Source organism: Lineus longissimus, chromosome 10, assembly GCF_910592395.1.
Source record: "Lineus longissimus chromosome 10, tnLinLong1.2, whole genome shotgun sequence".
In the NCBI taxonomy this organism is placed as follows: Eukaryota; Metazoa; Nemertea; class Pilidiophora; order Heteronemertea; family Lineidae; genus Lineus; species Lineus longissimus.
In genome coordinates, this window is record NC_088317.1 from 16123581 (window position 1) to 16138184 (window position 14604).

Below are 14604 nucleotides of genomic sequence, written 5' to 3' on the forward strand. Positions count from 1 at the left end.
AGGGCCAACGCGCCAACCACTCACTGGGCCATAAAGGAATTCCCTCATGGCCCATGGGTTTAGCCGTGCCATATGCCTGGGGGTACTATACAAAAGTGTTCATTCGTAAAAACAGAGTTGATTTGAAATCATCATGAAATCATCATGAATGGAATGGCATTGACTGAAATCAACCCTATGCAAGCTTACAGTTAACGCAGTGTTGATTATGGTATCTAAACTAAAGCGACTCTGAAACGCGTCGTTTAAATGGCCATGTCCTGCAATCGTGATCACCTGCGATAAAAATCGCTTGTCTGCAGCATGTGCAGTGGTCATCACAGGTGCCTACAACAAGTGATCTCTGCAGGCTGCAATCAATATCGAACCAGATTGACATCATTGCAGCCTGCAATGACCAGAGAGTGAGAGATCGCTCGTCCCTGGTAAAAAACATTGTTTTCTGCCACCTGCTACTTATACCCTCTACCTAAGCAATATCATTCGCTACTTCTGTTAATTTAGATTTAAGAAGCATTTTTTAAGCGCATTCTAATATCTTAATACCGCAATTTTCGCCAGCTTTTCTTTCCTGCGTAACTTTTCATGTTTTGGTTGGTCGATCACCAACATCTTGCGTTTGTTTTCGATCATAGCAGTTCGGCACTTCGGAAGAAAACATCAATAGATTTAAACCAAGAATTACGAAAGATTAGTCGATGAATTAACTGATAAGAAGATTATTATGACCGTTAGTAGCTCTGATTGAAGTTCAGTAAACGCATTTCTGAAACAGTGAAAGCAAACTGACCAGGACTTCTGACATGGCTCACTTCTAAACATCACGCCAGGGATGAAGATCTCATTTGACAATACACTGGGACTAACCCCACTTTCCCTGAATATCTACCTGTCAACTCCCGACTTAATGAATATGTTGAGAGATATTCTGCTTCAATTACAGTAGAACCTTCTTTTAAGGACACCCTTGGCTCTTACATATTCTGTCCTTGATAGGGAGGTATCCTGATAACAGGGGTCAAATTGTATCAGAATGACTCATTTAGAACCAAAATAGCTGTCCTTAATAAGGAGGGTGACCTGAGGTGTCCGCAATTAAAAGAGGTTATGCTGTATCAAGTTAGCTGGAGTCTCAATGAGAAGTTATCACTACTGAGATAGACCTAAGTGACCTTCAGTTGTTGGATAAGTTACAGCCACCACAGAAGAATAGAAATACTAGTTGAGTAAGGTTGGTACCATTTTCAATTGTGGCGGCTATCTTGGATCTGATATCATGATACATCCAAGGCAAAATGCATCCAAGGCCAAATGCATCCGAGGCAAAATGCATCCGAGGCAAAATGCATCCAAGGCTAAATGCATCCAAGGCTAAATGCATCCAAGGCCAAATGCATCCGAGGCAAAATGCATCCAAGGCTAAATGCATCCGAGGCCAAATGCATCCAAGGCTAAATGCATCCGAGGCAAAATGCATCCAAGGCTAAATGCATCCAAGGCTAAATGCATCCAAGGCCAAATGCATCCGAGGCAAAATGCATCCAAGGCTAATTGCATCCAAGGCAAAATGCATCCAAGGCTAAATGCATCCGAGGCAAAATGTATCCGAGGCAAAATGCATCAGGATTTTTGCCCAGCTACCTTAAGCATGTTAAGTGGGTTTAGTAACTTTTGTAATGACTTCCTACAATCAAAGTCAACTTGAGTTTGATAGAAAATAGTGAAAAGAAAAGTAAGATACCAGGACACAGAAAAGGTATGTAAGAGTATTTAGAAATTTGACAGACATAGACATCTTTCAAGCTTTTACATTCTTTTTCAGGAGAGCATTATCGGGCTTGGCTAATTTCTGTAGCATCCTGGGTGGAGAGTGGTCAGTGGGGGAAGATGATGTCAGCTGGCAGAAGAAGAAATAAAATATAAATGAAATTTTCAAAATATCTGTCTTTCATTGCTTTCTTTAGTGGTTTAGGCCAACTGAGTGATAGTCTTGATTCCTCCCGCTGTTAAACTGGCATCCTGGACCTCATGGTCTTATAGTCCCTTTTAATGTAGGGTAATTGATAAATTACACAACCTTTGCACTGCGCTCAATCCACTGAAGACCTCGTCCCTAAGACATGTGAGATTAGGTAATGGTAGCTATTTTACAATGAAACTTTTCCTAAGCCAAGTTGGGATCCAGGCTGCCCAGTCCATACCAGATGCGGGCCAGGGGTACACTACACTGCCAAAACCCAGCGGTAGTGAAAGGGTTAAAAGAACTAAAATTGGTCCCAATGCTCTGAAATTGGGAGGGTAAATCAGTCACCAAGGGCAATGTCAAGGTTAACTCAAAAACGTTGGAAATCGCATTCTGTATTGAAACCCAACATATTTACCTGCAAAAGAAGACATTCTGACAGAAACGAGGAGCTACAGTCCAAATCACAATTGACATCCTTTAAATCGCGTCATTGGTACGTCGTTGTCGCACTACCCAGGGTGTAGGTCGTGCCTAAGTCGAGGGAAGGTCGTGTGTTATTTATGAAAAACATTTAGAGAGATAAACGCGTCATTGGTACGCAACTCGGCGCGTGACTCGCGCGTACGTTCGAGTCACTGACGCGAAGCAGGACGGATGTCAATTGTGATTTGGCCACCATGAGACCACCACTGGTTACTACTGGACCACCACTGGAACACCACTGGTAATCCTTGGATTACCACTGGCAACATTGAAACCACTGGCAACCACTAAATCTCGAATATTCACCACTGATTATCTGGTTACCACTTGCACACAATTAAACAACACTGGTTACTGGTTTCAGGGATGTCAATTGTGACTGGGACTGCACCTGATATGATCGAGCAACTTTAGCCAGGAAGATGTTTGACGGGGGTGTTGCACCAAACATGACGGGATTAAATGGAAACACCTGTGAGTACTGATGGGAAGGATGGGGGATGCATCGGGACTGTGATGGGACTGTGATGGGACTGTGACAGGAAACCAGGGGGGTCACCCACATAGGTGTTTCAGGGGTCAGAAAAGGGGTTAGGGAAAAAACACAAACTCAGTTACTGGAACCACAGCACCAACAATACCAAACAAAAACAACTTTGCACCTTTCTGACGTCTGCTACCTCTTTTGATGGCAAAAACGGAAGTTTTTTATCGAACGGAAAATTTCCTTTTGAAGGACTGAGGAGGGAAGAGAACGACACCTTTTTCCCCGAACGACCTTGACCCTGGGTAACTTGAGGCAGACTTGGGATAACCTGGAAGTGAGGTGAAGAAATAGTGGACTCATTAGTCATGTGTACAATTACACATGCCGCGCTTTCCCCCGGCACTGGTCCAAGATTTTAAGGTTTGCGCAGTGGAAGCGATTTTATTAGCGTTGTAGGGCCAGTACTGTTTCTGCTAGAGAGTTTTGGCAGGGCACAGTACCCCGCCATTTCTCACTTTCCTCTTTTTTGCCCTGCCTTTTTTCACAAGGGGTTAATCCTGTTCCAAGCTTGCAAGGAAAAAAGCAAATAAAGATGACTTGCTGAGTCAACTGGCACACAGATGAGATGCGACAAATAATGCAATGATAGACTATGTAAAGATGGTTCAACTGAAAATAGAAGGGTTTTGAAAAAAATAGAAGGATTTTAATAATATTTGTGCCTATGATACTGAAATGTGATAATCCTTATGAAAGGAAAAACATCATAAGCTAACTTGAACAATGTTGAAGGCTTGTAAACTCAAGATTAAAGGAGAAAAAAAGGGTTGCACTAATTTTGTATTTAAACATCGAGGAAACAGTTTAAATTCACCATTATGTCTGATTTTTTGGATGGGTTTTTACTATGATGCGCCTCGGGTTGCAGGAAAAGCCTTTTGACTGGCTTTTTTCCCAAAGGTGGCTCTGGTTTCATCCTATAAAACTGAAAAAAATTAACGTTTTAAAAAACTGTCAAGACTCAATCCCTTAACATAGAAAAATTAAGAAGGTCGTCAACAAAGGGATGATCTCCTAAATGTTATATTAGCACACTACCTTAAGTAAACATATCAGACACCAAAATCCAGTTACATTTTCCAAAATATCACATCCTTGGCCTCAAGGGCATGATAAAGATCCACAATAAATCAAACTACACGGATTACGATGAAATGACATGAATTTTATACAAAATCTGAGATGCCAATTTCATAAAGGTGGTCAGAAGACAGAGAATCAGGATTCCTAAGCATGCAGACAGGGGTCCTACTTTTCAGAGGAAGTACACTGGGTGTCCTTCTCAACATCTCTCTCTATAGACAGAATGATGTGAGATACTGATAACCTCAAACAATTAGTGACCATAAAATTTCGCATTCTTGAGAAACTAAATAATCTATTCCACTCCCCAACCTCTTTTGATTTGAGTACGTCACATCACTTCAAATTTAGTAAATATCTCGAATACACAAATTATCAATTTTTTCCATTTTTGTGTTTTTTTATATCACTGCAGAGCAAGTTAGCATATGCACACAAACCCTTTTTCAGACAATTATTGTTTTATTAATATCCACAACCGTAAAGATCAGCAAAAATAATTTGTTGTTTACAGTCTCAAGCATGCAATACAAATATGACTCACGATACAGACCAACATAATGTGGTATATTTGCTGCACTTTCTCACAAAAAAACTAATATGACAGCAGCAAGACAATTACGAAAAATCCCCAATACAACATCCCATATCATAACTTCAACTTACCTCATTAGCAAAATCACTGAGTGACACCCATGTCCTGCCATTGTCCATTGAGACATACACCACATTCGAATCTTTGCCAATTTTCTGGCCAAGCTCAGTCAAGAAGACACACTGAAATGGAACAGAGAAATACCTCAATGATTTGCAAGTCTAGTCAGGTATAGGGTTGCCACCATTGAGGACACTGGAGTAACCCTTCCTCAAGGCAGCACTTCCCCATGATCTGGTTTCCTCCTACATTTCCCAGCACCTATCCAGGCAGCACAACCCCGGGGCTGAACTGTCTCAAGCTTGTCAAGCCCACTTGGCACATGGTAAACCAGATGTAAACAAATGGAAGAGACAGGATTTTTGTGTACTTGAGACTGTCAAAGTATGTGTCATCCTTTATCACTTATCAATTTATCTCCTCAGGAGCCAGCCTCCCCAAATAATTCTCACTCAGATGCAGCTTACCTACACCCTACTTCCAGGATACCTGTTGGACACTAAAGCTAATTCATTGATGGCAGATTCTCTATCAGTCCCTCTTATTTGCAGATTAGCTGAGATTTTTCAAAAAATTTGGCAGGAGGGCCTTTTTGCATAGAATGGATATTTGGATATGCCTCCAGGGTCCCTTTTATCAAGTCATGATCATCAGCGCCACCTACCTTCTTGCCCTGCATCAACCATTGCTCCGTAATATACGTCTGGTTATCGGAGATCGAGACCCCATCGCACACACAGAGCACGCTCAGTAGGTCCAGGTAGCGATAGCTCTTGTTCTCCCCAAGAAGGCTGATGATGTCGTTGATGTACTCCTTGGTGATGCGGTCGACGATTTTGCGATTGTCTTTTATGAGTTCCATGGTCATGTGGGCAGCGTTCAGGCCAATCTCACCCTAGGAGATACCAAAATTTCATGAAGAATTTTCGTACACGTAACCAACTTTACATAACCAAGGATCATAAATTCAGTCGAAATCTAACGTAAACATTTCATTCCAAAGAAGGAGAGAGTAAAAGGCAGAAGGCAGAAGTTTATGTTTTTCGAGTTAAAGGGTAACTCGTGTCAAATTTCACCATATAATGTTTTAGCTGTTTTTGACAAATGACTACGTCACTTTCTCATAAATCGGTTAGGTTTTCGAATCGAAATGCACATTTTCTAGAATTGATGGTTTTAAATCCGCCGGACGGCTCGCTTTGATGCCGTTGAAATCGCGCTACGCCGACAACGCTTTCGATGATGACGTCACAACATGAACATTTTTGCGGTCGCGGTGGTTTACATGCGATTAAAACAGCGATTTTATAATAAATCTAATCAAAAATGGAAAATTTGAGCTTTACATTTGTGATCAACAATTAAAAACGGGCGTATTTCCGCAAAGTTGTAAATCACATCATAGTATCACTTTAAGGATGAAGTAATTAGATCAAGTTTTTCAGTTACCTGATATTGATACAGGCAGATTATCTGTCACTAGGACATAAATGCTCCTGAGAAAGAAAAAAATGTCCCGCACAACAGAGCAACATGTGGTTTTGTGAAGGTCTAGGTCCAGGTGAGAACAAGTGAACGTCCACCATCGAGGGAACAAAAAATTTCCCCATCCAATGGATGACAGTTTCTCATGAAGCCGAAGAAAATCACGCTACATTGTTATAATATTGGTGATCACAACGACAACATTTTGAATATGATTACAGTAGAACATCTTTATAAAGGACACCCTCTGGACTGACATGTGATGTCCTTATTAGAGAGGTGTCCAGATTAGAGGTGAAATTGAATGGAAAACCACGTCGGGACAACAACTAGTGTCCTCATAGAGAGGTTGTCCTTTGTAGAGAGTGTCTGCTAAGGGAGGATTCACTGTATATCTAAACTTTCCCTGAGTCTGTGAACACAATGTTCCGCATGCACTGCCATGCCTACTTACAGATGCCTATAAGCAAGAACAATACATAATCTGATATGTTTTATAAATGAAAGTACATGACTATATACCAATTCATATCTGCCAAGGCTTAACACACGACTTGGCCAAGTAATCATGGCATAACTACATGTATATTCAAAAACTTGTCTCATCATTCAGGAATTGAGGCAAATGAAGAAGACGTTTGCACAAGTCCTTCTTTAAACCCATGGACCCATGAACCAATTTTGAGCGGTACTCAAATGAGGGACTTTATAACCAGAGGTGCAGTAAGTTGCAATCAAATACACAGTACTTCCAGCCCATCTCAAACCCAAGTCAATTTCATCCACTAAAGGTTCTGTATTGTATTGGACCGCCAACTACTGCTGCCACCTTCTGGTAGTAAAGGGCCTCATTGGTTGATTAATCTCGATGGGAAACTTACCGGGTATGAAATCTGATTTTGAAAGAAGTCGATGTACTTGGCAATGTAGAGTTCATTCTTTCTGCTGTCGCCCATCAGGTAAGTGTACAAAACATCATAGGACTCGACGAATATCTTGGTCAGATGGCTAGAAAAGAAGAAAGTCCACGGTTAGTCGGCTCGATGCAGGTTCCTATGTTCAGATGTGTCAGCGTATGTCACAGACTTGAATCCACCAAAACTCTGATACATGCATTTGTCATTTCGCACTTGGATTACTGTAACTCTCTGCTGTATGGTATAACTGAACATCAGACGAGTAGGTTGCAGCTCATTCTCAATGCTGCTGCAAGGGTGGTCTGCCTTGTCCCTAAGTTTGATCATATCACTCCGATAATCAGGCGACTCCATTGGCTCCCAGTCAAGGCCCGAATAGAGTTCAAGATACTTCTACTCACATACAAGGCACTCAATGGACTTGCGCCTGCTTATCTGAGAGTTATGGTTGAGCTACAGCGGGGGACCTCATACTCTCTGCGTTCAGATGGAGCCGCCCTGCTGATTGTTCCGCGCACCAAATGCAAGACATTTGGTGACCGAGCATTCTGCAGGGCTGCTCCATACCTCTGGAATCAACTCCCTACGTCCATCCGCAAGGCGGATTCAGTGGTATCTTTCAAGGCCGTTCTAAAAACTCACTTATTCAGGCATGCTTTTTTCAACAGCGCCTGAGAGTCGAGGAAATTGTTTCCTCGAATCAGGCGCTATATAAATATTTTAATTGATTGATTGATAGAACGGAATTTATATTATCATACCTCATTGTGGACCTAGGAAAGGCCTCTACGTCTCATTCGAGGAATCTTATTGGTTTTGTGACCCATAGGACCACCACCTTTGAAGCCACTCAGGATCCACAAACGGTAAAAATCACACCAAGATTGTCTAAAGATCTGTTGTTTTGTTTGATGAAATTTGATTTGCTCACCTCTGGTCGTTGCTGCCTCTGTAAGGAATCTGAAGGAGTGTCACCAGGAGCTCAACTATCTGGAAATATCAAAGAGGACACAGATGATTTTTTTCCTGAGCCATCAGTTAATCCAATAAACCTGAACAGCATACCCCTTCAATGAAGAGAAACTTGTGTTGACAGACAGTTGGCAAATGGAAACGGAAAGTAGCCCTGACATTAAAGGGTTAAATGTGTCCCCAAGATGACATCTAGGGAAGGTTGCACGACACTTACCCTCAGATTCCTCATCAACTTCTGACGATTTTTATTCGGGACGCTATTGACGACCATATACTCCTTCATCTCTTGCAATGCCTGCACGATCTCGTGCGTCTGCTTGGCATTCAGGTTGGCGCCATCTTTCTTTTCTTTGATGAGTTTTTGAATAAAGGGCACCATTCCCGCCATGTAGTTGAAAATTTCGACCAATGGGGCTTCGACTAATTGGATGGTGAACGCATCATCGTATCGCTTCTCCTCGATGACAGTAATCTAGAAGATGAAGACAGATATTTACAATCAGTTTTTTCAAAACAAGTAGACCTCTATAATCAGGACACCTCTCTACTAAGGACAGGATTTGTCAGTCTCAAGGGTGTCCTAAATAGGGAGGTTTGTTTATCCATCCAAAAGATGAATTCACTGTGCACAATTTTCAAGAATCCCGCTGAAAATTGGAGTGGATGTCAGTCACGAAAATCCTGTCGATTTTTTGGTCTGTACCGGTGTCCCGAAAAAGACCACTTGCCCTAAATCCAACTAACCTGTTTGAGACTAGCCTGGCTCCACTTGAGGCCAGCCATGGATGTATCCCTGTCATCAACCTTCTTGGAGAGCTGTCCCTCATATTCGTCATTCAGGGCGTGCACCCATCGCCCCGTCACGACGTGTTCTAATCGGCAGTAAGACTCGTATTCAACCTCATCAATTTCCTGTCGAGAACAGAATGGGGCATTGAGAATCACGAAGACATCATATTTCGGCATAAGATTTCATTTCCAAAAGGTGAACTACTAATTTCAGAGTGCCAAAAGATTAGACATCTTGACCACCAAGGTTTTGCATCTGATCGAGATTTTTTATATGCATGACCACGTGAAGTCTTAGTTTGTTTGAAAATGAAACCAACGAGAAAAAGATTATGGATTGCTTCATTTAAAGGGAGTATGAGACCATGAAAATAAGAAATGACGTTGTGTTTTTCTGAACTACTTCAAAGCTACCCTCTATTCGTTTAAATCCAACATGTCCAATGTGACATGATTCTAAATGATTATTGTCAGATTTCCATTGACTTTTCATTTAGGAAAACTGACACGGAGCTCCGCAGTTTTAACACTGGCAGTTGTCAAGCGCCATTTGAAAAACGAGGAAAAAAGAATAACGACTAGATGCACAGATGAGAGTGAATGGTTGAAATTGAAAAAATATATTTAGAGATAGAATGATAGTGTCCATTGCAAGCGACTCATGTTTCTTTTGCTTGCCATGGCATATACACCAGACATAATGAATCTTCGTCCAAGGACTCGGGCTATGAAGAGCCAGGAATATTAGTTCCTTGAAACCCCTGCTGGTTTAGCTAAGAATACAGTCCTGGGCTCTCCCTCGGATCGAACCCAGGTCCTACTCTGAGGACTCGGGCTATGATGAAGAGCCAGGAATTTTAGATCCTCAAAACCCCTGCTGGTTTAGCAAGAATACAATCCTGGGCTCTCCCTCGGATCGAACCCAGGTCCTATTCCGAGGACTCAGGCTATGACGAAGAGCCAGGAATTTTAGTTCCCCGAAACCCATGCTGGTTTAGCTAAGAATAAAACTCTCAGCTCTCCCTCGGATCAAACCCAAGTCCTATTGCCTGGTAGCTTTACTCGCCAGCAGTGTCAACCACTTGGCTATGAGGCTTCTTCAAAGGCATACCATAAATAGTTTCAAACTCCCGACTTCACATATTTTGGAACCTCAGAAACATTTAGTAAAGTGCAAGTGCATCTCAGGAAGCTGTGTGGATTATAACAGCAAGCATGTCAAGTCACATCAGGAAACACAGAGCATCAGCACAATTTAAAGATTAGAATGTCAGAAGTGCATCAACATGACATAGTCTTAAGACGTGAAGGGACAACAGGGCCATATCGGTAGTGGCAACCCTCAGCTGTAACCGGTCACAGAAGAGGCCTGAATCCGAGCACCATCACATCATTCAAAGCCGATTTATATTCAGAGGCATGACTATCGACTTCCAACGCGCTATTTGAATCTGCCAATGTTCCCGGGTCAGGGTAAGAATTCGACTTGTCTCGTCAGGCCTGAGCTTTATTCTCCTCTCTATCAGTTCCCCCTGGCCGGTGTAGCTTTTTAACTCAATACTGTACACCCAGAACTCTTTCCTGGAGAGCTGAAGGCACTCAAAGAAATTTGGGGGATACATTTTTACGATTTCACATCCAAAAATGCTGGCATTGGACTGTTTTCTGAATGATAAAGCAACTGTAAAAGCTGACTGTCGCAATTTTATCCAAGATAACTAAACTAAAACACTTGTAAACATCGTCTGAACAGTGGGGTCAGGTCAAGTCTTGGGGTTGAGAAAGTGTGAAGTGTTGGTGTAACACCGTCACCATGGTTGAAGCGAGAAAACAAGATGGCGTGAACTCAAACACCTAGTCAACTCACCGGTTTTACGCCTACCGGGACCTTACACCTGGTGTCACCCTGGTGTTGCTCAAAGTGTTACACCGATGTCCAACCCAAGCTCGGTGTTGGGGGTTGGGGTAGGCCTCCTACACGAACACTACACCAACACCAACACCTAACACTTTCTCAACCCCAGGACTTGACCTGACCCAATGAGCAGAAACAAAATGGATGAAGCACACAGAATGACAATCTGAGGTTGTACAATGTTAGCAGAGTAAAGATTGTATATTGAGATTATGGACATACATGTACATAAGCTTCTCCTGTCACAGGAGATACATCCTGAAAGCAAATGTACATGGTGAAGGTGTGGGGTGGCAAATCACGTATGAAAAATGGGGGAAGGTGATTGGTGGGGTGGGGGCCAAGTCACGTACGAAAAACACTGCAAAATTATATAGGCAATCAAGTGGGGTTTTGAGACCACCTACATTTAAACGACCCGTGTGAAGGTCAATCGAAATATCCTGTAAAGATGGTAGATGTGTTATTTCTGTGCTTAGCTATCTAGGATCTGTTCATCTATCAATACAAGCAAGGCCTCTGAAGGCTCCACGGCACTTGTGTCCAAGAAATGGTCACCAAAAATAGACGATTAAAATCATTCAAGCCCTCCACTTTCAGACTTCGAGCCTATTTCACAACACACTCCCAATTTCAAATCCTGGCAAAAGCACTAGAGGTATTGAAGTTGGAAGCTGTATGATCTCGAACAACTTTTTTATGGTCTGTGCTGCATGATTTTGAAAGCTCACTGATGTTTCTTAAGGTCAGTGCCATTTGACCTTGAACAGTTATTTCAAGGTCAGTGCCGTGAAACCTTGAACAGTATAATTTTGAGGTCAGTCCCGTGCAACACCTTGAACAGTTATTCTGAGGTCAGTCCTGTGCAACCTTGAACAGTTATTTTGAGGTCAGTCCCGTGCAATCTTAAACAGTTATTTTCAGGTGAGTCCCGTGCAACCTTGAACAGTTATTTCAAGGTCATTCCTGTGCAACCTTGAACAGTTATTTTAAGGTCAGTCCTGTGCAACCTTGAACAGTTATTTTCAGGTCAGTCCTGTGCAACCTTGAACAGTTATTTTAAGGTCAGTCCCGTGCAACCAACTTAAAGTCTAAATTACAAGCATTGTTACGACCTTCATACAAGGTCAGCAGGAATTTCATCTGAAAGGACACTGTACCTTAAGTGTATCACCGCCAACAGAACTAAGCTGAAGTGGGAACCAAAATCCCATGCCTTATTTGAGTAAACTACCGTCAAAATTGATGGGTATAAAAAAGCACAATTTCTTTGTTTTGTAAAAAATTTATCTATGCAATAGAACCAAATGGTGATGTTTGTAACCAAGAAAACCCAGGCAAAAGTATAACTTTCAACGTTGTAAAATATGAGTTGCCATGACAACGTATGTGACAACAATATGTGGTCATGTGACAACAATATGTGGTCATGTGACAACAATATGTGGTCATGTGACAACAATGTGTGGTCATGTGACAACAATGTGTGGTCATGTGACAACAATGTGTGGTCATGTGACAACAATATGTGGTCATGTGACAACATTATGTGGTTTTACAATAGTCGTGCCAACTCTGTCATGTAATGACATACACATTCATACAAAGACATGACACAGAAGTACAATAACTGTGTGCTTTGATATTCGATCATGCTTAGCTACTATTATGACCCAAAAATATAGTTTACGTGTGTGTGTGTTCAGAAAAGACATGAAGACTTGGAAACTGTCTTAAGGGTTGACCACCACCATTTTGGCTAGAATTTGAAATCCTAAAGCAATTCGAACTCCTTCAAAATGCAGTGAATGTCCATTTAAACCCAGGAGGCTGTTCTCTGGAAATCAAAGAATAGACTACCACAAGGGAATGTGGCATTCACGTCATTCTGAATGAGTTCTCATTGCTTTAGGAATTTGGTTCTAGTCAAAATGGTTGTTCCTGTTGCCAACCCCTAAGTAAAGCAAGAACTTTAGACAAACTTTTGATCAATCCTTGTATCAAATGTTACGACCCACTTACTTTGATGACTGGGTGAAGCCTGAACACCGTGATCAATCCTTGTATCAAACGTTACGACCCACTTACTTTGATGACTGGGTGAAGCCTGAACACCGTGATCAATCCTTGTATCAAACGTTACGACCCACTTACTTTGATGACTGGGTGAAGCCTGAACACCGTGATCAATCCTTGTATCAAATGTTACGACCAACTTACTTTGATGACTGGGTGAAGCCTGAACACCGTGATCAATCCTTGTATCAAATGTTACGACCCACTTACTTTGATGACTGGGTGAAGCCTGAACACCGTGATCAATCCTTGTATCAAACGTTACGACCCACTTACTTTGATGACTGGGTGAAGCCTGAACACCGTGATCAATCCTTGTATCAAATGTTACGACCCACTTACTTTGATGACTGGGTGAAGCCTGAACACCGTGATCAATCCTTGTATCAAACGTTACGACCCACTTACTTTGATGACTGGGTGAAGCCTGAACACCGTGATCAATCCTTGTATCAAATGTTACGACCCACTTACTTTGATGACTGGGTGAAGCCTGAACACCGTGATCAATCCTTGTATCAAATGTTACGACCCACTTACTTTGATGACTGGGTGAAGCCTGAACACCGTGATCAATCCTTGTATCAAATGTTACGACCAACTTACTTTGATGACTGGGTGAAGCCTGAACACCGTGATCAATCCTTGTATCAAATGTTACGACCCACTTACTTTGATGACTGGGTGAAGCCTGAACACCGTGATCAATCCTTGTATCAAATGTTACGACCAACTTACTTTGATGACTGGGTGAAGCCTGAACACCGTGATCAATCCTTGTATCAAATGTTACGACCCACTTACTTTGATGACTGGGTGAAGCCTGAACACCGTGATCAATCCTTGTATCAAACGTTACGACCCACATACTTTGATGACTGGGTGAAGCCTGAACACCGTGATCAATCCTTGTATCAAACGTTACGACCCACATACTTTGATGACTGGGTGAAGCCTGAACACCGTGATCAATCCTTGTATCAAACGTTACGACCCACTTACTTTGATGACTGGGTGAAGCCTGAACACCGTGCTCGGATCCTGGTACTTGTCTGTCAGCTTCAGAGACAGATCGGTTTCGATCCGCAGATACTTTCGCGTGCACATGTGACGGATCCGGCACTGTTGCTCCCATCGCACTACCTCACCTGAAGGAAAGATAGGACAGTTCAGCTAGCACACCGTGAACTTGTGCATTCAGTCACCTGCACCCCAATGAAGAATAGAGAGGAATACTGATCAAAGGTGTACACGCTGACCGCAAAGCTCTGGGGCTCTGTACCTGCTCCCTGATGAAGAATAGAGAGGAATACTGATCAAAGGTGTACACGCTGACCACAAAGCTCTGGGCTCTGTACCTGCTCCCTGATGAAGAATAGAGAGGAATACTGATCAAAGGTGTACCAACTGACCACAAAGCTCTGTGGCTCTATGGTGGAACTCTCTATCCTGTCTGCTGGCTGGGACTATCTCCGTCATGCCGATCTGTCGACTAGGTTACTATACCTTCCTTATAATAGGACGCAGAGATTTCTTCAACAGTGGCGTTACTACTGAGTGTCAAACCCATGACCCCATGGTTATGTGGTCGGTCCAACTATTTCATTCTTTTATCATTTCAACAGTGTGATCGCCGCAGGTTTTAGCACAACTTCATATGGGCAGATAGAAGCACACAGCCTCTAGATTCCAATGTCATACCATATACAAACT

General features: G+C 42.3%; 1 protein-coding gene across 3 annotated transcripts in view; it reads right to left on the minus strand.

The window, feature by feature from the left end:
- Window positions 1-14604, minus strand: part of LOC135494531 (inositol 1,4,5-trisphosphate receptor type 3-like) — a 72043-nt gene that overhangs the window by 43843 nt on the left and 13596 nt on the right. For 2 of the 3 annotated variants that reach the window (XM_064782586.1, XM_064782585.1), the window contains exons 10-17: window positions 13894-14039; window positions 8856-9023; window positions 8326-8583; window positions 8068-8126; window positions 7101-7227; window positions 5399-5629; window positions 4746-4856; window positions 547-645 (exon numbers count right to left, since the gene is read on the minus strand). In XM_064782586.1, the coding sequence (XP_064638656.1) occupies window positions 547-645; window positions 4746-4856; window positions 5399-5629; window positions 7101-7227; window positions 8068-8126; window positions 8326-8583; window positions 8856-9023; window positions 13894-14039 (1199 nt within the window). Of the gene's footprint in view, window positions 1-546; window positions 646-4745; window positions 4857-5398; window positions 5630-7100; window positions 7228-8067; window positions 8127-8325; window positions 8584-8855; window positions 9024-11975; window positions 12006-13893; window positions 14040-14604 lie in introns of all 3 variants that reach the window. The other variant, XM_064782584.1, reaches the window with a different exon arrangement.